The sequence below is a fragment of the Neovison vison genome, chromosome 11 (genome assembly GCF_020171115.1).
Source record: "Neovison vison isolate M4711 chromosome 11, ASM_NN_V1, whole genome shotgun sequence".
In the NCBI taxonomy this organism is placed as follows: domain Eukaryota; kingdom Metazoa; phylum Chordata; class Mammalia; order Carnivora; family Mustelidae; genus Neogale; species Neogale vison.
In genome coordinates this window covers 174,489,629-174,515,087 of record NC_058101.1, presented here as the reverse complement: position 1 = coordinate 174,515,087, position 25,459 = coordinate 174,489,629, and the positions used below count along the sequence as shown (strand labels likewise).

Sequence of the window (25,459 nt, the reverse complement as noted above, 5' to 3'; positions counted from 1 at the left end):
CACCCAGATCATACAGCTGTAGTCTACCAGTCTCTAAAATTAGTACTCAAGCAGAGGTTGTAGAAAGAATTTCTGCAAAGAATGAGAGATGGGCAGGTAACATCTAACATCTTTCTCACTTTAGAATTCTATTATTTCTATAATAAATAAATATATATATTATATATATATAGTTATAGTTATAAAGAAAGCAATCTCAAGGGGTCACAACAGGGAGTCCTTAATTGCATAGTACACGTGGTATTCAGAAGTGTTCAGGGGAATGTAAAGGAAGGGAAGCTCTTGGTAGGGTATACAGTTTAATTAGAGAGGATTTGTCTGCTATTATATTACTTACCCCACACTTCTAAAGGAATTTGTTTCTGGTATTCTTCATTGCTAGTTTGTGAGCAACTCAAGGGTATGTCTTATCCAAATTGTATCCCAAGCTTTGACATGTACCTGGTATGACATAGGAGTCTGTATAGATCTAGAGAGTGAGCTCAGCTGGACCTCTGAAGGCTGAATTCTCTATTCCTGTATCAGCAATAGCAGCTAAGGGCCACATGCACAGGCACTGACAACGTGTGGCATGAGACATGTGATTGCGAGATGCTACTGATTACAATCTGTGCCCCAGTTTCCGAGAGGACATCATAATTTCCAGCTGGAAACTATCTTAGAGGAGAAAAAAACCATCAACAATCCTTCTACACGTCCATTTTTCTGACCAGAGAAAATTCCGACAAGACACGATCTCTTGTCATTTGAAGCCTCTCCAACCCTTCACTCTTGTAGAAGCCTTGGGTGGCTCCATGTGACGCTTCATGGTTGCCAAGAAGGATGATACTTCTTTGTTTTTTTTTTTTTTTTTAATTTACCCAACAGAGAGAGATCACCAGTAGGCAGAGAGGCAGGCAGAGAGAGAGAGAGAGAGAGAGAGAGGAGGAAGCAGGCTCCCTGCCAAGCAGAGAGCCCGATGCAGGGCTCGATCTCAGGACCCTGAGATCATGACCTGAGCTGAAGGCAGAGGCTCAACCCACTGTGCCACCCAGGTGCCCCAGGATGATACTTCTAACCTTCACCCAACCCTCAGGAACTACAGAAATCAACTGTAAGATTTTAAATTTAGAGGTCATGGGGCCTAAGCAATAACCACACTGACACCTGGAACTGCTTTGCAGGTTGAAATTCAAGTCGTTCTAAAACACCTACAGGAAAGGAGTGACATCAGCAAAATAGAACAATAGGAGTTTTCTATTATCTTCTCCCCAAAGAACACCAACTTTCACAATCACACATGGACAGTAGTGTCTTTGGGTAAATCTGGGAGTCCAGTGAAGAAGTTCCAGCACATCTTTAAAGAAAAAATAATCCAAGATCAGACATATTGAAGAGGATAAAAGAAACAGCTTCATTTCACCTGCATCACCTCTCCCGCAAAATGGCACAGCTAAGTGCCAAGAGAGATATTCTCAGCCTGTGATTTCTCCCACAGGGAAAGTGAGAGCCTGTAAATGAGTGCCCAGCTTCCACAGCTGCATGGAATGCCGCCAAAGTAAGACCAGAAACCATAAAACTCTTAGAAGGAAACACTGGGGGAAAGCTGCTTGACATGGGTCTTGGCAATGATTTCTTGAATATGACAACAAAAACACAGCAAGAAAAGCAAAAATAAACAAGTGGGACTACCTCAAACTAAAGGGCTTCTGCATGGCAAAAGAAAACAATAAATTAAAAAAGTAATCTACACAGCAAGAGAAAATATTTGCAAACCATATATTTGATAAGGGTTTAATATTCAAAATATATAAAGAACTCATACAGCTCAATAGCAAAAAAATAAATAATCCAATTATAAAATGGGCAAAGGACCAGAATAGATATTTTCCCAAAAAAGCACATAATCGTGGACAGGTACATGAAAAGTTGCTCAACATCATCAATCGCCCTAGATATGCAAATCAAAACCACAATGAGATAATATCTCACACCTGTTAGAATGGCTTTTATCAAAAGACAGCAGATAACAAGTGCTGACAAGGATGTGGACAAAAGAACTTCCACACTGTTGATGAGAATGTAAATTGGTACAACCACTATGAAAAACAGGATGGAGTTTCCACAAAAAATTAAAAATAGAACTACTGTATGATCTAGCAATCCTTCTTCTGTTATATATCCAAAGGAAATGAAATCAGTATCTCAAAGAGATAATTGTGTTCCTATGTTAATTGCAGCATTGGTCACAATACTCATGATATAGAAAAAAACCTATATGTCCATAGTCAGGTAAATGGATAAAGAAAATGTTTTTTATATATTATTATGATGTGAATATTATTCAGTCATGAGAAAATCCTGCCATTGCAACAACATAAATGAATTTAAGGGACATTATGGTAAATTACATCAGCCAAATAGACAAATACTTCATGATTTCACAGTTATGTGGAATTTTAAAAAAGTAAAAATAAAAAGTCTAGCTCACAGAAACAGAGAGTAAGTATGATGGTGATTACCAGGGGTTAGAGGTCAAGGAGATGGGGAGAATTTGATCGAAGGGTACAATGAAGGGTTACAAGAGGAATAAGCTCTGGGAATCTAATATGCAGCATGGTGACTATAGTTAATAATTACATGTCGCACACTTAGAATTTGCTTAAGAAAATAGACCTTAAGCATTCTCACCACACATTCACACACACAAACACACGAGGTTGCTATGTGAGGAGATAATATATTAATTAACCCAGTTATGGTAATCATTTCACAAATTATACACATGTCAAATTATCACATTGTATACTTTATATATATACAAATGAATATGTACAAAGTATATACAATTGCAACTCACCAAAGCTCCAAAAAAAGGCAGGAAATCTGGTAAATGAATGTGTCAGTGAATGAATGAACAACACAACGAACGTGAAGTGAGTATGGAAAGAATAAGATTTAATTTAGGCTAAGAAAATGTCAGGGTTCACTCCAGGAGGCAGAACAGAGAAGCGAAGATACAGTAGAGGGAATAGGAGAGGATCCCAGAAAGTCAGTAAACGAGCAGCCTAACTAAAAATGAAAGGGTTGTGTAAGAGAAAAAAAGAGCCATGTGATTGAATTATGTAAATTCAGTTGATTTAACACCAGAGTTCGATCCAGTAGATGTTAGGAAGATGTTCTATTCTTCCAAGCAGGGGAACAAGGCTATGACTGGAACATAGAAAAACTAATCTTCAGAAATAAACAGACAAATGAAGCTCCTAGCTAAATATGGGCCAAGGGAAATGGTCTAAACCAGAGAAGGAAACTAGAGTAGGCATTCAAAGGTCAGTATGTGAAAAAGTTATAAAATCTTTCCTAGAGTCCTTAGAAATCTATCGGTGAAGTTTCTGCTATAAGGCAAGGGAATTATTTGGATTCTTTTTTCAAGGGCAGCTTCTCACCACAGTTATTGGTTTCTCTAATAACTAAAACCAAATATGCTAACTAAATATGAATTAGTAGTATGGAATTCCAAAATGTGTTCAACTGCCTAGAATAGGTTGAAACCATTACAGACCATTCAATACCACTAACAGTAAATCGACTGAAGGAGAAGAGACAGAGGAAAGGAAGAAGGAGAAGAAGGAAGAGGAAAATGAAGACTGATAGAAACTGAAATGTTTTATCTATACCATGTCCTTAATCTAAGTATAACTAAGAATGTGTTTCTTCAAAGTGATTGGCATCTATCAGGCACTCCTAATATCTGATTTTCTGGCAGAAAAGCAGCTGGGGAGCCACTGGATAAAAGTATATCAGTGAGCAGTCTTAACTAATTTTGCCTGGAGAAAAACAGTTTCATAGTCACACTTCTACCTCCTTCAGTAATTTGGTAGAACAAAACCTCAGCCACAATCACCAGGCCCAAAAGAAACGTTAAGTCAGTAGAGAGCCCACCTCACCCAACTAAAGCCTATTTGTACGGAAGATCAGATTTCACATCTTTGGGGAACAGCTTTCCAGATGTGGGTTGTAAGAGGTGAAATTTATAGGCTGGGATAGGTGTGCTAAAGAAATAGAACTTTATTTTCTCTTTATTCTCTTTCCTCCTATTTTGTAGCAAGAGCAGGGGGGAGAACCTTAAATTTGCCTATTCAAGAAAACTTCCCTTCCAAGCATTTTTAAAATATGGGTTAGATTTTGAGATCAGTCAATTTTGAGTTCCTCTTACTCCTGGAGGAAATCCAAGTCCTAGAGGAGTTTTTATATCATTCTGATTTGCGGGAAAGAGAACTGGGTTACAGTCCTGGCAACATCTCGAGTCTGGCTTGCACTGCCTAGTCTCCGGGAATCTTGTGCTGCTATTCAGTGAGGCATGGCAAAAGCCACCTGGTCCTTTTGAACATCCTGCTGCTTGCAATGTGGAAGTCTGCTTGGCCAGCCATAGGTCCTTCCATTCTTCAGCCTCCTTATTCCCATCCCAGGCTTCTTCCATGTCACTGGATCTCTTGGCACTTCCACATAGGGTGCTCTGATTTTCCCAGACTACAGAACAGGATATTTGGAGGCACTATCTCTGGCCCACCAGCCTTAGCCCTCATCTGCTACCGGCATGGCACCTGTGTTGCTCCAGTTCTCCTATTCTATGCCAAAAGAGGGACTTCTGGCCTAAATCTTGAGAAGCATTGAGCAAAGTACCCTTCCCTAGCATCCTCAATGGGTCCACTATCCTTCATTCCCACATTCTTCCTGAAAGAGTATAGACATACGAATGTATGGGAAGGAGAGTAGACCCAACTCTAATATAACTTATTGCCTTTCTATTCCTATTTCACCCAGGTTCTTCTCAAGTATCAACAGTTGGGTTGTACTTTCCCTCCTGTTTCCTGGGGGCAAAAATGAATGAATGAATGAATGAATGAACTGTTTCACCACCTAGGCTTAGTGGGCAGGGGCTACAGGGAAAAGCCTCGAGTTAAAGACAAAATATACAGAAAAATATTTCAGTAATACTATCCTTTTACACAATGTATGAAAGCTGTTTCTTTGTCTACTCCCCTAGACTACTAGTTCAAGAGTTGAGACTGTTCTACCCGTTTGAAGATGTTCCCAAATGGAAATATTGAGTATGTAGGAAAACAACTTCTACTGAATCACTAAAGAAGCATCAACTTTAGAGACAAACACTAGTAGACATTTAATGTAAAACAGGGTTGGACGATGGAATGGATTAGAAAATCCAGAAATAGCCACACACACACAAACAACTGATTTTTTTGACAAAGCTACAAAGGCAACAAAGTAGAGAAAGAGGAGTCTTTTCAACAAATGGTGCTGGAATAACTGGATAATTATACAAGGGAAAAAAATGGACTTAAATCCATACCTGTGATAGACAGAATATTGCCCTCCCCAAGATATGTCTGCACCCTAATGCCCGCAAACCCAAGGATATGTTGAGAGTGAAAACGCAAGCCAAGGGGGGGCGGGAGGGGGGGGTAGATTGCAAATCATATAGCTGATACAGGACTTTTCTCTAGATTACATTTAAAAACTCTCAAAACTCAATAATAGGAAAACAAACACAAACAAATTACAAAAAGACTTGAACAGATACTTCATCAAAGAAGATACAGGGATGGCAAATAAGTACATAAAAAGATGTTTGAAATCATTAGTCATGGAAAAATGAAATTTATAAGCACAGGAAGATCCCTCTACACACGAGCTCGCAAAGATGTGGAGCAGCTCTCATCCCCTGGGGTGGAGACGGAAAACGGTACAACCACTTTGGAAAACAGTTCGGCAGTTTCCTAAAATGTTAAACACTAGATATTTACACAAGAGAAATGAAATCATATGTCCATATAAAGACTTGTAGATGAATGTCCAATAGCAACTTATCTGTAAGAGCCCCAAAGCAGAAGCAACTTAAACGTCCATCAACAGATGAATGAATAAGCAAACTATAGGATACCCATACAGTGGAATACTATCCAACAACAAAAATGAATGTATTCTTGATAACACAACAACAGATGAATCTCCGAATAACGTCTATGTGAAAGAAGTCAAACAAACTAACAAAAAAAAGAAATTCTGTGTGATTCATTTTATATAACATTCAAAAAAATGCAAACTGATAAATAGTAACAGAAAGCAGATCAGTGCCTCTGGAAAAGGAGCTGGGTAAGGTCAGGACAGAGGAATTACAAAGGAGCAAACGGAACATTTTGAGGATGATAAATGTTCACAACCTTAAGATGATGATTTCATGGTGTATACATATGTCAGAACTTACTACATCGTTCATTTCAAATATGTTCAGTTTATTGTATGCTATTTATACTTCCATAAAACTCTTTTAAAAATACAGTAAGAGGGAGGCGCCTGGGTGGCTCAGTGGGTTAAAGCCTCTGCCTTTGGCTCAGGTCATGATCCCAGGGTCCTGGAATGGAGCCCCGCATCGGGCTCTCTGCTCCGCAGGGAGCCTGCTTCCCCCTCTTTCTGGGCCTGCTTCTCTGCCTACTTGTGATCTCGGTCTCTGTCAAATAAATAAATAAATAAAATCTTTTTTTAAAACATGAAATAAAATTTAACAATAAAATAAAATACAGTAAGAGAATTAAAAATATATGTGTGTGTATATGGCAGGATGAAACAGTGGTGCAAACAAGTTCTGTCACCCAAGCACCAGCAGACAAGGGTTTTTTTGCCTTGCAAAAGGATGCTAAGTGAGAGCGCCAGGGGTCAAGAAAAGGGGAACCGCTTGTCCTCTCAGGCCACTTGAGGGATGTAAACTGGAGCGCGGGATGACAATCTTTGGGATAGGAGGAACGGTTACACCTCAGAGATTTTGGGGGAAGGATCTTGATAATAAAGCCCAAGCAGGTTCTTTGTCCTCTCTTTCCCCCGCCGCCTTGCCAAAAGGGCCCCCCAGAGATCTGCTTTCCATCTCCAAATTTGTGTTTTGGAGCAGTTTGTTTTGTAGAAGGTCGGGTGGTGTCCCACGTGTAAGCTAGGCCATCCAATCAAGAGTGAAAATGACGCCTTACATCGGTGATCAAAAACTACCTCAACCATTACGAGGGAAATGACACAACACGGATATGACACCACGGGTAAGTCCCGAGTCTTGGACCTCCGCAACCTTCAGGAGAGTCCAGCCTCCACAGCTCCCAACGCCGCGCCCCTCCCGACCCGGCCTTTTCCTTCCGTGTTGACTCCTCGGGGAGGGACGGGAGGCGGAATCGGCCCGGGCCCCGCCCCCTGGGCGTGCCTCTACTCAGCACCGCGCAGCCTCACCAGAGTCGCTTTACGGCCGGGGAGAGGGTGGGCCCTGGCCTTGAGGCAGGAGGCCGAGTTGAGGGGCGGGGAAAGAGGCCTTTTGCGGCAGGCCGTAAGTGACGACGTGGGCGGTGCGAGTGCAGCTGGAGGGCAGAGGAGGCGGGTTAGTGTTTCCCGGGCCGAACCGGGCTGTGGGGGGCGCGGGGCCTGGGCCGGGGCTGTAGCTAAAGGCCTGCGTGACAGTATGGGTGAAGGGAAGTGGGGTGGGGAAGGTCTTGGGCCGCTTTGGCCTGTGGGGACGGCTGGTGGGCTGGCGGGCTGGAGTCCTGGGTCCAGGCCGGGGATCTGACCCTGGTTGGTGTTCCACTACCCTCCCCCACCCCGAACCCGCAGCGCGCCGGTCCTGTCCTCGCCATGAGGCCGCAGCAGGCGCCGGTGTCTGGGAAGGTATTCATTCAGCGTGACTACAGCAGTGGCACACGGTGCCAGTTCCAGACCAAGTTCCCCGCGGAGCTGGAGAACCGGGTACGTAGACACTCCCCGCACCAGCTCTGGGCGAGGGAGGGCTCTTCAGGGACGGGAGGGAGTATGGGTCGACACCGGGCCCGCCGAGTGTCTCGCGGCTCTGGGGAGGGGCAGGCAAAGAAGGAGCCTTGGTCAGAAGAGGGTCACTAAGCAAGACATGGTGCTTGGAGGAGGACGAAAAAGTCCAAGTGATGACCGTGTAGAACTCTGGTGCCCATGCCGGGAGTCTGTACCCAGCCCGCCGTCTTCTTCCTGGCTGTCCCCTCCCACCTCCATCTCGGGTTGTTGACAGCAGTGTTGAGAAACTAATTCCTGCGGTTCCAAGCCACCTAAATCAGCACGTTGTAAGCTGCATCCTCCTACCTAGCCAGGAAGAGTCATCATCATTCTCGTGACTGGCGTTTGTGACTATTGTGCTGGTCGCACTGCTCGGCACAAAGGGTTTATTAAGTTACTATGCCAGGCAGTACAGACAGGCCTTCTTGGAACCTGAAAAACGCAGAGCATTAGATTGGCCTGGACACGGAAAGGTCTCAGAACAAGGCCTTAGAGCAGTCATTCCCAATTGCGATCAGTGGGAACCACCTGTGTTTTGTTGACTTGCATATCAAAATTGGCATCAGGATATAGGTCCCTTAGGCAACCCTGCATACAGAAATGGAAGAATGGGCTGGCTGTGTTTCCTCCTTCAGACTAAAGGGGGGGAGGGGGGATATCATTGTATTGTATTTTAAAAGTGCAATGAAGTTAGCATGTATGTGTGTTTTCTTGTACCTGCATGTGTTTACCCACCCGAAGAAAGATCTTTTGGTCTTGATCCATATTACTCTACATTCTGTTTCCTTTTTAGAGATCAGTTTCTGGTTAGATGGGAGCAGGTTTTGTACTGTTTTCACCTTGGTGAGGAGGGTGAGGGACTGAGGTGATTAGGTGCACTGTGGGTGTGGGAGTAAGAAATACTGGTCATGGGGTAAGTGGGTGTAGATGAGTCTGTACTAGAGAAATGTATAGCAGTCGTTTAAAACCAGCCTGTAACAGGTAGGTGGTTCTACCTGATTGCCAAGTTTGGAAAATCAGTGTATATCAATTGTAGTGTCCTTCAACATTAAGTTATTACTGTGGTCAGGTTAGTGACCTAAGTATGTTTAAGTGCAAATGAAAGATCAGGTATGCTTTATAAAGACGGTTTGTAGAGTAACTTGTCTGTGAAATGCCATATAAATGCTGTAGTTTATTGTCTCAGTGTTGGGTTAACTCAGCTGGACACTGGGTGGCCATTTCCTCCCTGGTTCGAAGAGGTAGAAATTGAGCAAGTTGCCTGTTGGCTAGAGCTACTGAATGTTATTTTTAAAATAATTTAACATCACAGTTAACATGTTTTACATGTTAGGGCTTGTGTGAAATGAAGCAAATGTTTTGGTTGTAAGCCTGTTATACTCTTACACTATTTATGTACTTTTAAATCGGAGTGTAAACTATTTACCAGACTTACTTGGATGTTATAAGACTCCTTTGTTTAAAGGTTTTAAAGTCAAACTTCCAGTGCATAACTGAGCCAAATACATGTATGCATAATCAAACATTAGCCTTCCACTCTGTGTGTGGTAGAGCCTTTATTTTATAGTCAATACAGAAACACAATGTAGTCACAGATCCACTGATTCTTACAGGAAATTGATGTTTCTAAATTCTTTAGTCCTTTTATTTCTTTGACTTCAGATTATAGCCTAGAACTGCTTGTGACTCTGAGTACTATATGGAGTGTTATTTGGTGCTGTTCAGTTGTGTCTTTGAGGGGTTTGGTTTTTTTTTTCTTTTTCTTTTTTAAATGTTTGGGTTAGAACACTAGTTTATACTTTAAACTGCTTAGGAGAGCTTTGATTTTTCTTTTAATGCTTGAAATCAAATTTAAATTACAGGTTTAAATTGTCTTTGCTTTGTTTGATGGAAAATTGAAAGGTTTCTGTCTTTGTTTCTACAACTTACCCTAGAATTTTACTGATTGCTCTGCCACTGGGGCTGATTTTCCTTTTGTGAGAACATCACACTTGGCAATTTAATAGAGGAAGAAACTAATATACAAATGTTTTGTGTTACTTTAAAGCATTAAACACACATATATTTGAACCCTTTAATCTGGAAGTAAGGACAAGTTCTGCCTGTAACAAGTTTACTTTTTTCTTTTTTTTTTTTTTAAGATTTTTTTATTTATTTGACAGAGAGAGAGCTAGAGAGGGAACACAAGCGGGGCAGTAGGAGAGGGAGAAGCAGACTTCTCACCAAGCAGGGAGCCAAATGTGGGACTTGGTCCCAGCACCCTGGGATCATGACCTGAGCCGAAGGCAAAGGCCCAACAACTGAGCCACCAAGTACCTCTAACAAGTTTACTTTTTCTATTGCCTGTTAGAATGTAATGCTTGGATGCTTAAGTACTTTGTTGCTAGGACAGTTCCTGAAGAAAGCTTTATCCTCACTTTAGCCAAAATACAGACAGACTTGTTAGGCACCCTCGGTAGGACAGAAATGAGTGATCTATAATTGAAGCATTTTTTCCCTTACATACCTTTAAAAATATGCGTCTATACCTAGTTGGTGGAAATTACCTTTGACTTATGATCACTTTAAGCTTCAGCTCCATGCTTTCTACCACATAGTTCAGGAAACAAAAGTTCTTGGAAAATGAGTCTGATTCCTATTTTCTTCTGAATTTCAGTGCTTATTGTTTCAAATTTATATTTGGCTCCCACTTCACAAATCTCCCAGTTTTGACGTAGCTTTGATCTCAGTCTTCAAGTGCCCAAAGGACGGCACTGACAAGTGTTCTTCATAGCGGAGTGAGAGGAAAATGCCCACATTTGTTCTGTTGAGCCCTGGTATGTTATGTCCTTTGCCTTTACTGCTGCCTAGCATGCTTTTTACCCTCTTTTCTTTTTTAGTGACCTTTCTAAGAAATTACGGACTTTTTAAATTTTTTATTAAACTTTTTTTAAAAAAATCCTTCACCTTGGATTTTTTTTTTTAAATGATTTCCTTACAACTTTCTAAAGAATTTTATTTATTTGACAGAGAGAGATCACAAGTAGGCAGAGAGGCAGGCAGAGAGAGAGGAGGAAGCAGGCTCCCCGCTGAGCAGAGAGCCCCACGAGGGGCTCGATCCCAGACCACGGGATCATGACCTGAACCGAAGGCAGAGGCTTTAACCCACTGAGCCACCCAGGCACCCCCACCTTGGATTTTTTTTTTAATGATCTATGATTTACCTCCATCCTATAAAGCACTATAATCTTGAAATAACTTTTTTAAGAATTCATGTTTCTGGTATGACTAGTAATTCTGATCTAAAAAGAAATGAAATGTCTCCTAGTTGGATCCCATGGTTTTGAATCACACTGTATCCAAAGAAATGTAAATAATTCATAGAACTTTTCTTATCAGATCATAACATTTTAGGTAGATCAAATGTGCATTTTTTTAAATTATTTAGACTTTTGTAGATTTGCCAATGTGACAAACTGAAGGTGTTAACTTGGCCATAACTAGTAAAGATAACAATTTGTTATAAATATTTGTTCATGAAGTGAACAAAGTCCATTTTCAGGGAATGAGAACTCTGACATAGATTCCTCAGATGACCATTCTTCAAGTGGTGGCTCAGTACAGGAATGCTACCCTGACTTCTAGCTCCATCTCCACCCCCCAACCCTTGTCAGAAACTCTGAATATTCTGGGAAATTAAAAGTAGCTCCTTTTGAAAAACAGGAGAGCTGCCACCACTTTAAAGTTCACATTCAAGTATTTCATACCATTGGCTCTTTGAGTCCTCAATAGTATACCTCAATAGTATACAAAGGAAAAACAGTAATTGCAACTGCCTCTAACTCAAAGGATTTTAACTGCTTAAAGGTGATGATCATTAATTGTTTCACTTTTTTTTTTTTTAAGATTTTATGTATTTATTTGGCAGAGAGAGAGATCACAAGTAGGCAGAGGGCGGGGGTGGGGGCGGGAAGCAGGCTCCCCGCTGAGCAGAGAGCGAGCCTATGTGGAGCTGTGGAGCTGTGGAGCTGGATCCCAGAACCCTGGGACCATGACCTGAGCCAAAGGCAGAGGCTAACACTGAGCCACACAGATGCCCCAGTTGTTTTGCATTTTAAAAAATTATAGTCTTGGGTCTGTTTTATCTCAAACTGTGTATTGAAACTATTTGACTTTTTTCCCCATCTGTTTCTATAGAAAGACTTAACAAAAGTGGGGCACCTGGGTGGCTCAGTTGGTTAAGCCTCTGACTCTTGATTTTGGCTCAGGTCATGATTTCTGGGTTGCAAGATTGAACCCCACGTCAGGCTCCACACTGAGCATGAGCCTGCTTTAAGAGTCTCTCTCAAAAAAAAAAAAAAAAAAAAAAGACTTCATAAAAGATAGAATTTATATGTAAGGAGTTACTCCTTTCAGGAGCAAAGCAAATGTGTGAGAGAAGGCCTGGAGTAAGGACAGATAAATTGTCTTTTTTTGCCGAGAATGACAGTGTTACATGAAATACTCTTGCTAATGGGTAAAAGTTGTAAGGTACAAGCTTTGAGGTTTGAAATCTACAAAGTTAGGAGAAAAAAAGTGAAAGCAGGAGATTAAAGTGAAGATGGATGACAATGGTAGTATTAGTGTAAATGTGAGATAGTGGTGTCACTGAATAGAAAGGTAATAGGAATGTTTTGGTGTGAAGACTTCTGTGATAGTTTGAGATTTTGTCTCATTGTGAGCTTTCAGTAGATTCCAGTGTTTGGGGACTCAATTTAAGATTACTTGCTCTTAAGAGCGAGAGAGGCAAACCAAGAAACAGACTCTGAACTCTAGAGAACAAAACGGGTAGTTACCAGAAGGGAGGCTGGTGGGGGGATCAGTGAGATGGGTGATGGGGATTGTAATGATTGTAATGAACATCAGGTGTTGTATGAAAGTGTTGAATTACTCTTTTGTACCTGAAATTAATATTACTGCTAACTGGAATTTAGGTAAAAACTTTTTAAAAAATAATAAGATTACCTGCTCTTTTGAGATAAAGAGAGTATCTCCTTCCTTTTGTGCCCCCACCATATGCCTCCACCATAGTACTTTGTCAATCTATTGTGTTTTTATGTTTACATACCTATTCTGCTTGGAGGACTAAGACAGTGTCTTACTCATCTTTCTCTAAGCTGTCTTAACACCTGTCTGATGGTAGGTGCTCAGTAAATGTTGATGTAAGTGAATGGAAAGTTGGAAGGATTATATAATTTTTTTTTAAGATTGATTTATTTCTGAGAGAGAGCATACTCATGAGTGGGGGCCCGGGTGGGAGGGCGGTGGCAGAGGGATGGAGAGAGAGAGACTCTCCAACAAACCCCCTACTGAGCACAAGAGCCCAACATGGAGCTCGATGCCCTAACACATGAGATAATGACCTGAGCCAGAACCAAGAATCGGACACGCAGTCAGCTGAGCCACCCAGGTACCCCAGGGTTGTATCATTTTATGAAGTTACTTGATACTCAGTATAGAGAATAAAGAGATACTGTCTTGAGTCTTGAAGTTATCCAGTATCCATAAGAGGAGATAAGATTAAACAAAGACTAAGCAATTTTGGTAACATAGGTCCCCATTTCATCACCTAAAATGTTTGCCAGCTAGTGGTTAAGAATGTTGACAAAATAGCAGAACAAATTAGTGATAGCAAGCATTAGTGAGTAGTTGATCTTTTTTTCCCAAAACTTATTTTTAAATTTTTTTTTTCATTACAGATTGATAGACAGCAGTTTGAAGAAACAGTTCGAACTCTGAATAACCTGTATGCAGAAGCAGAGAAGCTTGGAGGCCAATCCTATCTTGAAGGCTGTTTGGCTTGTTTAACAGCATACACCATCTTCTTATGCATGGAAACTCATTATGAGAAGGTAAGGCTACCTTTGTTTTCACAAAATCTCTTAAAATCATAAAAAACAGTGAGTTGTTGACATGTTTACAAGATGACAGTTGCCATTAAACTTAAAGGAGCATGTATAGTAATAATAATTCAAATTTTGTTGTTGCTCCTATGTCTAGAGCACATAGTAAAGAATCCTGAGTCTTTCAGAAATTGGTCAAAATTGTTCAGTCAACATGAAGTTGACATACTGGTGTTCAAATTAGCTTACACTTAAGAAAACTGTGGAAAATCTATATTCTCATTCTGTATAGCTTTCTGAGAATCCTCTTGTTTTCCCCAAGTCTCTGTCTTCAGTTTTATCCTGTGACTTGAGTTCTTATATTCTCTTTCCATCTGCCTGCTGGATCTGGTGTTGCCAGCTTCTCAGCTTCGGTGTCCAAAAGGCAAACCTCGCACCTCCCCATTTTGTGTAATAGCACCCTGCCTTTTTCAGTACCATCTTAAGGTGTGGAGGATGAAGAAATTATCAGTTGTCAAAGCTGGAATATCTTCCATTTTCTCATTCATTAACTTTTCATGATTTCCTCTGCCACTGTTCTAATATGTGTCCTTATTACCTCTCAATTATTTGAAATAGTCTGACAAGTTTCATTTCTTCCCTTCTCTTATTTTTCCAAACCATCTGCTGCTGCCTTCCTAAAACACTATGTAAGTGGGGTGGCTCAGTCAGTTGAGCCTCCAGCTCTTGATTTCGGCTCAGGTCATGATCTTGGGGTCCTGGGATTGAGCCCTGTGTCAGGCTCTGCACTCAGCAGACAGTCTGCTTGAGATTCTCTCTCTCTCCTGCTGTGCCCCTCTCTTGACTCACATGCACTCAAAAAAAAAAAAAAAAAAAAAAAACAAAAATCACTGCATTACTTCCTCTACTACTCTTACGAAGTCAGAGGCCTTCCCTGGCTTCTCATTTACTAACAATAAAGTCGAAGTCCTGTCTCCAAGTGACCTCCAACTTACCTTTCCAGCTTTGTCTCCCACCCCTTCTTTACTTCATCTTTCAGCCAGACTCATTCTCTTGCCAGGCAACAAGCACACCCTCTGAGGTTTTCCTCCACCTATAGTGCCATTCTTCCCCCGTTCAAATCTCCCCAGTCCATTAGATCCTCCTGTCATCTCCCTTTTCCTTATTCTTCAAATCAGAATTCTTTCTCGTGTTTGTATCCCCACAATATTTTGTTTATGTCTCTTTTCCTGGCACTTAACCTGTCTTAATTTTGGAATGTAGCAGTTTACATTCTCATTTGCCCTTCAGGGATGTATTTTTCTTGGGTCAGGGACAGTGCTTTTAACCATTTTGTATCCCTCTTAATGCCCACCACCATGCCCTGAGATGTTTTAGGCACTCACTGAATGTGTTTTGAAGGAATTTAAGTTAATCACAGTAAACCCCTAATATATTATTTAACTTTGAGCATGTTTAGCAACTAAAATGCTATAAGGATATCTGTATTACAGATTATACCCCACCTAATAGAAGTGTCCCTGTGATTGTCATGGACTCTATATAGTGGAAAGCAAATACAGTTGCATCTGAAGTATTTTTGAGAGTTACTAGCTAAAAATACTGCCATATGCTTCATTAGCATCCTGACATGAACTGTCTTAGTGTTACTAAAAGGGTATATTTAAATAACTAAATTAGTAGTTAATATTTTTTTTCCATATCATACAGAGAAGCAGGTAACTTTCATTCCTGTTCAGCATTCAAAAATCAGAAGTTTTAAAGGATCAGTATCAGCTTTTAGTCTGCAGCTTCTCTTTAATAGTACATTCGCTGAGTGAAGGGACAAGGGATTCATTCATTTGGTAAATATTTATTGAAAGCCTACAATGTGCTAAACAGTATGCCGGGGATGTAACAGAATAGGGCAAACATGATTGCTGACTTTGTGATATTTGTAATTTAGTGGTAATGATTGATGCAAAAGAAACAAAACCAACTAAATTATAAATGGTGATAAGCATCTTGAAGAAAACAAACTTTCCCGTGATAGAAAATATTAGGAGAGACCTAATTTAGATTGTGTGGTCAGAAAAGACCTCTGAAGTGGTAACCTATAAGTGGCTACATGAAGAATGCAAATCCTGGGACCATTCAGGTAGAGAGATTAGTGTTTGCAAAGGTCCAGAGAGCGTGGTGGGTCCTGGAAACTGTAAGAAGGCCAGCGTGAAGGAGAGGAGTGGAGAGAGGAGCCACAGGCGAATTTGGAGAGGTTAGGAGGAGCTGTAGCATGTAGGAGTGTGTAGTCCATAGAAAGATGTTCGGATTTTATTTTCAGTGCAGCGGGAAAACTACTCAAGATTTTAAGTGGAAGAGTGGTATGATCAGATACTCATTTTAAAGCAATCTCTTTAGGGGGGAAAAAAAGTATGAAAGTGGAAGTAGGGAAACCAGGTAGAATGTTCCATGGAAATCCAGGCGAGAGATGATGAGTGCTTGGACAGGGAATGGAGCCGTAGAGATGGAAGGAGGTGAACAAATTCAAGGACTATGGTGATAGTGGAACCAAGATTTGATGAGGAACTGAATGTAGGAGGGGGTCGGGCTGAATTCATATGGCTGGAAACTAGGCCATGGGGTGATGTTCATTTTAAAAAGTGTAGGACATGACCAATTTAAGGTAGAATTACAGCTATTAGAGAATTTTGTTTATGCTTAGTGGAGTATTAGACAATTGAGTTGTCATTTCACTATAGCTTTTACATTTGTTGATAAGATTTTAATTAACTTTTATTTATCCATGTGCATTTGCTGAAATAGATAGATACCTCCTTCTGTTGTCAGTTGTAAAAAGAAATTGGTAATTGGGTGCTAGCCAAGTCAATTACATTAATTATGGGATCATGGACAAATTAATCTCTCTAAGCCTGAGCTCTCAACTGTAAAATGGGTGTTAGAATTAATGTATTTCCTCACATATGGTAAATGCATAATAGTGTTCTCTTAAGATGAATTTAAAAATTAAGTTTGTGTATATACATATATATGTATAGACACACACTAGTGTGTGTGTGTGTATACATGTTTTCCAGGTATAAGTAATCTTTTTTAGGCGCTGGTAACTTATTTAGCTGCTTAAAACATTTAGCAGCTTTTAATTAAAATCCCTTTAACTATGGGGGCACCTGGCTGGCTCATTTGGTAGAGCATATGCAGCTTGTGATATCGGAGTTGTAAGTTCAAGCCCCACCTTGGGCATGGAGCCTACAGTCAATCAACAAATAAATATCCCTTTGATTATTAATCTTGAAGTTTTCTGTATCATGAATAGAGTGGAAATTGGTCCTAATGTGTGTTTTACCTTGGATTCCTAGGGGATATAGAAGGTACTACTTTGTAAGTCTAATCAAGGTTTCTTTCTTTATACGGAGTATTATAAAGCAAGTAAAGACCAAATAAAATTAGGGACACTTGGGTGGCTCAGTTTGTTAAGCATCTGCCTTTGGTTCAGGTCATGAACTCAGGGTCCTGGGATCAAGCTCACATTGGGCTCCTTGCTCAGTGGGGAGCCTGCTACTCCCTCTCCTCCCCAGCCTCACCCATGTACTCTTGCTCTACTCTCTCTCAGATAATAAATAAAATCTTCTTCTTCTTCTTTTTTTTTTTTTTTTTTAAAAGGACCAAATAAAATTAGTCAAGAAACCAAAATTTAAGGTGTGGCCACATTTTTTTAAGTGGGTGATTTTATTTTAGAAACTGGACATGAGTAACTAGACCATGCCAAATGAATAACTGGAATGGTGCTAATTAAAGACTTATACTTTTAAAAGAAAATATTAAATGTATATTTGTAGTTTTGATACAGTGATACTAGAACACAGCTGCCCTCCTAATCTCCAGTTTGTCCCTTAGGAATTTCTGTACTATTATTTTCCACTTTATGAAAGGACAGGATTGGGTTAGTTAGTCTGTATTGTTCTAAACACTAAAATTTTTAGTCTGCAAATAGCAAGCCAAATATAATAGTGCTTACACTTTGTCATGTGGGTTAAATTTTTTGAAATTGTAAATAAGCCTTTTAAAACTCACTAGAACAATCATGCTTTTTTTTCCTATAATGTGCTGTTTATTGATTTAAAATGAAGATAAAGACTTCAGTGTTATTTCTCTATCCCTGCTGCCCATTATAATTAGGGAGCAAATGGGTTTGTAGAAGCTTCTCCTCTCAGTAGCTGTCTGCCTTTTTCATAACATCTCTTCTGCTTGTGTGCTATAATCTGTAAAAGGAATAAATTGGAAGCAACCTAGTTATTTCTGAAAGTACTACGATCCTGCTGTTCTCACTTAGCTTCACTTAGGATATTTTTTCTTGAATGTCTGTATTTTTTCTTGAGCGTCTCTCCAGTTTAATATTCTCAAGGAGGATAATGGTCTTTACTGAGGTTTGATGTTTAGCTTTGTAAATATTATAGAGATTGAGGTTTTATTGAGGGTTTGAGGATAACAGATAATTTTGTTGAGTATTATAGTTTGTTTTGACATTGATTTACCAAAAATAATAAACTATGGCTAAAATGTCAACATAAAGTTTCTTGGGAGTAAGAACATTACTTTGTCCTGCCTGGGATGCAGTATGAGTTTACTCATGTTAATGCTTTTTTGTTGCTAAAGAGACTAAGAGTTTAAGAGCATCTTGTTTAAGGCAGTCCTGCCTTCACCAGAGTGGTTTAAGAGGATTTGGAGCTTATGCAAAAAGAAAACATTGTTTTCTTTCTGAACTGATACCTAAGTGCACATGAATGTTATTAACGTTTAAATGAAAACCTTGCACAACAGAGTTACCCTTGAATCAAATAAAGGCATGCTGTTTCTTTGCTGGTAACCTGTACCCAAGGAGAGAGGAGGAAAAGCTGTTCTGAAGGAATCCTTTCTTTGAAACCAGTCATGCAAGCACTTTTCTGACTGTACCTCCTAGTGGAAATGAATGGGAGTAAGGGTAGACCAACTCTCCAATTTCCAGTTCTGGCAGGTGAGCTGAGGAAGAAATTGGAGAGAAGATTGAGGGTCCTGAGTTGGGCACCTTTATGGGCTACTTCCTTCTGTTCGTTATTTTAGCATGATTGACAAACTGATAGAAAGATAGTGCTTAAGATTTCTTTTTTGCCCATAAAAGACCAAACATCACATGAGTTCTTTGAGAGTTGAAAATAGGAGAATGATACTTATATTATTACTTCAGATAATTAGATGAAAAAAAAATGTTTTCTTTAGAATTGGTATTCTTAATTCACTACCTGAAGAACCCTGCAGATTGTTCTTTTATAACATCGTGCTCTTTTAGAACATGAAATTTAGTATTCCCAAAGATGCAACTTGAATAAACTTACTTAAATTTCCTTTTCCTTCAGTAAGAAGATTTGTTATGGAAACTTTGTGTTTTAAATTCTAAATCAGCTTATACTACAGCACCTAAATTGTAGCATCCTAATTTTGTTAGTTTGCCCTGGTACATTATAGACCCATACTTAATTTGTTTCTTAATCTCACTTTATCCTCATACCGTTCTTTTTTTTCCCTTATGTCATGATCACATTTATCCAGGATTTCAGCATATGCTGATAGTATGAATCTAAGAAAATGTATAGTAATTAAAGAACTGGATCAAAGCCTTTTTGAACATTAGAGCCAAAAAAGGGTTATGATGACTTTGAATCTGAAATAAAACATGTAACTCTTTGATTTTGTATATAGCTACTAAGATTTATTTTCTTCTACCTTATCTGTCTCAGAATTGCCCTTATTAAAGCTAGAGATTTGGCAATTTCCAGAAGTTCCTTTGTATCCTACCTGGCTTTTGTCTGCATTTGCTTTGACTTTTACAACCTTAATTCTAAACTTATAAACCAAAGTTCCCATCAAGGACACAAGAGCAGACTACAGAGTAGCATTACATGCTGTGGTGGAAATGATATAAGACGCTTGTCATCAGAAACTCCAAGGCAGCTGTCACATGCTTTACAAAGGAAATAAACTTTTAAGTTTTAAACTAATTGGGCTATCTCTTGTTAATGGGCCAACTTTGTATCATTACTTAAAATTGATGAAAACATTCAAAGGAGAGAAGCAGCCGTTCTTAAGTCTTAAAGGGAACGCCCAAGAAGTACCTTGGTGTCGCATTAACAACACTTGATGAGTGGGAAAGAGAAAAGTACAACCAACTTTTGTGTATATAATCACCTACTTATTTCTCTATATCCAGGATTGAGACGACAGCAGGTAAGAAGGAGGGGCTGGCGCTCATGATTTTGTACACACTGGTACTTACACCGCATTGAAGACCGTGTGACTTGCAGAGTCCATCAGGCTGTGCCATATGTCGTACACAACCGGCATGTGCCAAATACTCACAGCTGTGTCCCTTCATGCGAATATCCATTTCTTGTTTTAAAAGCTAATTCCACTGCCTGAGTATTTTGAGATCCAGCTAATACTTAGTGGGAAGTCTAATGACATTTGTTAAAAGCTATGGTATTTCCTTCCATCAGGTTCTGAAGAAAGTGTCCAAATACATTCAAGAGCAGAATGAGAAGATATATGCTCCCCAAGGCCTCCTCCTGACAGATCCCATTGAGAGAGGACTTCGAGTTGTATCTTTTTTTGTCCGGATCATAAAGTCTAAATATCTATAAAAAGAAAATTTTGACAGTACTATTTGGCATCAACTAGAGAGAATTTAGGTCCCTTCTCTTGTATTTGCCCTAGGAACCACCTCTGAATTGCTTACCTACCTTAACCCTCCCATCTCCAACATTTTTCTTAAAGCACATCTCCTTCCTCTGCATCATGCAGGTCTCTGGATTGTTTAATATTCTGGTTACCTTCTTTCTTGGTGGTTCTGAGGGCATCTTGTAGTAATAATGGGGGTGGCATGAGTAATGCGTTTCAGCTGCAGAAACTCTGAACCTAAAGCTTCTTTGAAATGCATAAACTCATAATGTGTAGTGAGACTTGTCATCCAAATGAATTGCAGTTCCATGGGTTCATTGGACTAGTTGAAATCAGTTACAGCTGCCAGATGTATAATTTCATTACCTTTGACATACTGTGCATATTTTTAGAGGCAGTAAGCTTTGAAACTCACTAAGTGAATTTGGTAAATAAAATTGCAAAAAAACTAATTTAGCTTGATAACTGGAATCATGAGTAAAATAAATTTTTTTAAAAACCGAGGTCAGATAATCCCAGGCCTTCCGGCTGATAATAATTTCAGCAGTTTTATTATACTCTGTGGCAGTGGTTCTTAAACTCTTAGAGGTCATGAACCCTCTCCCAAAAAAAGTTTGCAGATAACTACAGGGCATTTTGAACCCCTGAATTCATTACCTTCCTCAGTTCTCAGCTAAGAACCCCCTAGTTCTACAATACAGCATCTTTTTTCAGAATTCTTTTTCCCAAAAAATAAACAACGTTTGGGGGTGGAGGGTGGGGGTGGGGAATTACATGTAGAGTACTACAGGCAGTTAGATTTCTTAAAGTTTTTTGCAAGTTGGAGAAAGCATCACGTCTAACTTAAGTAGGAGAAATTATTAATAATTCAAAAATGAGTAAAGGAAATTGAAAAAGTCTGTGCAGATCATTCACATCATCTTTCCACAGCCCCCTTTTATACGTTCCGTTCTCCAGTGTGTTTTCTTAACAGCTATGCTGTTTAGATTGAAATCACCATTTATGAAGACAGAGGCATGAGCAGTGGAAGATAAACCATATAATTAAAGGTAAAAAATTATGTGATTTATGTGCAGTTTTTGTCATTTGTAGCATGCATGAGTTTTCTTCCCTGCATGGCAAATAAATGATTACATAATGACATATTCTGTGTATTGGCTTGAGATTTAAAATGTATATTTAACCCAAAGTTCTATTTGGTGATCTAGAATTTAATCCTGATTTTCCCTCTCTGTATTGTTTTCAGACTGGTTTTATTATTACTTTGTTTTGCCGGGTGTTTTTTCAGGGGAGGAGATCTTGTTTTAATATTCAAAACAATCCTAGACATTTTGCATATAAAAATCATTTTGGATTTTGCATATAAAAATCATTTTCGCTATTGCCCTGCCTGTATGATGAATGGCTTTAATAACCAAAGAAACGTTTCAGAGTGGAGGGGATATTCTTTTATTTAAGTGGCTTCATTGCCCTATAGAAGAAAACTTACCCTGGTGGTTAAAACCATAAATTTAATCCTTTTGTTTAGAACATTTATGTTCTTCTTTATCCATATAATGACCTTGAAGAAATGAGAAACAAATCAGTTAATACTGGTAGGAGTGTAGATGCAGAATCATGTGGAAACCATAGTCCAATAGTACAGCCTTCTAAGTAACAGAAAATCATACTGCACCAGTTCCAATCATTTATACTTTCTACAGAGAGTGTTCTGCTGCCGTACTTTCCTAATTCACTGTTTGCAGGTGTTTGTCACTAACAGGGAGCACAGAAACAGATCCAGACCTCCTCCTCCTTCCAAGGGCAACAGTAATAATAACTGCCATTTCGAGGGCACCTGCCAGGTGTTCTGTGAATGGTTATGTCTCCTTACAAAAAGTGTGCCGAGTATTTCCTCCATTTTAGAGATGAGCAAACCGAGGTACAAATAGATGAAGTGGTGTTCTCAAAGTCATTCCGTTTAACACCGTTTGGGATATGAACCCAAATTTGGTGAACCATAAAACCCTTGTTTTCACACCATATCTCCTATAAGTACTTGCAGCAGAAGAAACATGGGGAGAGGGAAGAGTTCATCAGATTATTCTGTTTATCCTCCCCTTTTCTTTTTCAAGACTTTCTTAAAAGATACATTTTGTCTACCCCAGTACAATTTATCAGATCCTATAAACCAACCAACATTCCAAAGCTGCCGTCTTTAGCACTAGTGAAAGTGGCACCTGAATTCTTTGACTTTGAAAGCCAAAATCTAAATAATGACATCCTCTGCCATGTGTTTCCCTTCTTTAAAAAGGTCTTGTTTGGGAACACTTAGACTTTGCTCATAGACTTTGTCGTGTACAATTTCCAAATGACACTTCTCAGTGGACCAACCAGGAACGTTAATGTGTGGTTTTTGTTATGTGCCATTGGAATAAGTTTGTTTTATCAATTGCAGCTGCCTTGACTTGGCACAACCCATTTATCATGACTCATTCTGCAGCTATTATAGCTAAATGTAATGTTTTTCTGGGGTGGTGTGGGGTTTTGAGCAATTACACACCAGAGACTAATCTATCAATAGCCAGGCAACTGTGAAATTTTGAAATGGGAAAGATTTACATTAGGAACTTCTGGATAGTTTCATGAATGCAGATATTTCTGTTCAGTTTAGAGCTGCGTGTTCCTCAGGCCCAGGATCTAGTATGGGTGGAGGTCTTGGTGGAGGGGGTGGGGAGATACTGTAAGAATAATTAATTCAGTTCTGTGGTTTTTCTTAAGTCTCTAAGGTTTCTGTGCAGGTTGAAGAATTACATGAGAGTTAATGATTTAGCCAAAAAATAAACAAATCATGGAGATGGCCTTTATTAAAGATGTTTAAAATCACTCTATTTAAGACTGATAGAGTTTTCTCTTTGAATTGTCTTTATTTAAAAATTGGAACATAATCATTACTCGGTCACAATAAATGAGCACTGATAAAAGTAGCTAACTTTTGTGGGTGCTCATTCTGCACCTGCACTGTTCTCAATGCCTAGTACTGATCATCACAGCCGCCCTACAAGGTACGTACTATTATTCCAGTTTTCTCGAGGAGGGTCAGGCACAGAGGACCCAAGTTACTGTCTAAGACCAAAGACTAGTAGGTAGCAGCCAAGGTGGCCTGGCCCCAGACTCGCTGCTTCAGCCCGTGCTGTGCTACCTGCCTCTTGTAACAGGATTGTTCAGAGACTGAAATATCCAGGGCTTGTGTTTCTAGATTATTGAGCTATGTGGTTGCTTAGTCAATTAGTACAGATCCAAGTATTCTGTTAGAACTGAGGAGCTCCTGTGAGCTGGTGTAGGAGAGATGCTGTAGAGGTTATTTTAGCATCCCTTTCTAAAACTTACTTTTCACATTTGACTACAGATCCCACCTCCAGCTGGGACCCTCATCTATCCACTGGCCGATCGCAGAGTGTCCCCTACCTCCTCTCCAGAGCATCATTCCTTTGTATCTGCTGCCAGAGCCACGGTGCCATTTACTCCAAGGACTAACTTTCTAAGATTCCACACCTGGAGTGACCTCTAGTCGCTCAGCATCCACTTTGTGTCTCCAAATTGTGTAGGACTCTGTAATCTTTTGATTAGTTTCTGAGAAAACACAATGAAGCATTTCACTTTTTTTATTCAAAGCCATTAATAAAATAGGCCGTTGGTTAGCCCAACACAAAGTTTCTTTCTTATCTGCCACCAGTACCAGTGGTTCTCTTCATTCCTTGGGCCAGCTTCCCAGGTGGCTCTCGACTTTCAGTCACATCTCAGCCAGTGTTCAGTCTTATTTCCCTCAAATTCATAAAATGCTTTTCTCCAGGATTTTGGTGAAAGGTAGGCTGTGTCTGTGGTTTTGCTAATGCATCTCCCAGATTTCAAAGAACTACCAGTTTTGCCATGACTAAAATCTTAAAGATCTGTTTCTGCTGTTCAGATTCTTAAACTGAAACTCATTGGAAAAATAATGTATGATGTTATTTGTTTTATGATAGTAATTATTCCTAATTAAAGCAGTATTTAATGCAATTTCCAGTTATTTTTCTTTGGAGAATTTTGTTATTATTGCATTACCTTGAATGTTGGGAAGATGTAGTATGTGTTGCGTGTTCCTTACAAAAATAAGTAAGCACAATAAAGTGGATGCTAAACCATCAAACATAAATGTCCCTGCTGTGTCCCTGAATGTGTAATAAGCAAGTATAATAAATATTTTAATTATAGTTTTGTTATAAATATAACTTATGAGAAAAGAAATTTGATAGGAATAATACTGTATATTGCTAATTTTTAACTGTCCCTACTGGCAAACCTTATGATTCATAAACTTTCCTCATATACAGTATTCAGTGCACAGAAATCTTATGATTGGTTCAAATACAGTAAGTTAAATGATTTCCAACTAAAACTCTCAAGTCTGAGTCAGTGTTTCAAGTTCTTTTGGCTGTATGTTCTTAGTATCAAGGTTTCTTACGCCCTTCCTTCATCTTTGGGGTTTGAGAGCACTGTTTTTGGGAGAAAGTTCAGAAATGTATTAGAGAATGAAACAGTTAAAAGTTTTACTTTCAGAGATACTGTAGGTGCTAATACTGGATTTAATCTTTCAGATTTAGTTTCTTTTATGGATCTGTTAGTTATTCAGTAAATCTCATCAGTCTGTGTAATATTTTAATTGTATAAAATTCCTTTGTTACTTTAGAGCCTGTAATAGTGTGTCTGTCTGCCTTTTAAACCTGTTGCAATAACTTTGCTGAAATAAGAACACATTAGTAAAACTTTTCTTAAACAAATTGTCTCTGTGTCATATCTGGTGTGGTTTGGTAAAGTGATACAGCATTAAATTTCACAGATAAACAATACTACTAGAATCGGTGCAGCTTAATGTTTTCCAGCAAACATCTTACACTCATCACACTTTTCCACTTTTTACATTCTTTATCTCCTAAGAGACAGATATGTTAGCTAAATAGATAAAAACAAAGAAATCATCCCTGAGAGTCAAAAATGTATTCAATTAAAGAAATAAAAAGATGTTTCATTAAGAATAAACT

The 25,459-nt window shown here is 39.3% G+C and overlaps 1 protein-coding gene across 2 annotated transcripts; it reads left to right on the top strand.

Moving 5' to 3' along the window:
• The first annotated feature begins 7,367 nt into the window (after nt 1–7,367).
• Nucleotides 7,368–25,198, top strand: GOLGA7 (golgin A7). 2 transcript variants are annotated; one of them, XM_044225323.1, is made up of 6 exons: nt 7,368–7,414; nt 7,645–7,776; nt 13,551–13,703; nt 20,219–20,320; nt 21,386–21,448; nt 23,788–25,198. In XM_044225323.1, the coding sequence occupies exons 2-5, from the start codon at nt 7,666–7,668 to the stop codon at nt 21,431–21,433; spliced, it is 414 nt and encodes a 137-aa protein (XP_044081258.1). In that variant the 5' UTR covers nt 7,368–7,414; nt 7,645–7,665; the 3' UTR covers nt 21,434–21,448; nt 23,788–25,198. The 2 variants fall into 2 exon arrangements, with proteins under 2 accessions (XP_044081258.1, XP_044081259.1); XM_044225324.1 differs by lacking the exon at nt 7,368–7,414 and having other exon boundaries at nt 7,421–7,776; nt 21,381–21,448.
• The last annotated feature ends 261 nt before the right edge of the window (nt 25,199–25,459 follow it).

Bases quoted from the DNA above. Each gene is read 5' to 3' on its own strand.
- GOLGA7 (XM_044225323.1), top strand. From the start codon at position 7,666: ATGAGGCCGCAGCAGGCGCCGGTGTCTGGGAAGGTATTCATTCAGCGT. The intron at 13,704-20,218 runs GTAAGGCTACCT...TCCTTCCATCAG, and splicing joins TGGAAACTCATTATGAGAAG to GTTCTGAAGAAAGTGTCCAA. The intron at 20,321-21,385 runs GTATCTTTTTTT...TATGCTGTTTAG, and splicing joins TTGAGAGAGGACTTCGAGTT to ATTGAAATCACCATTTATGA.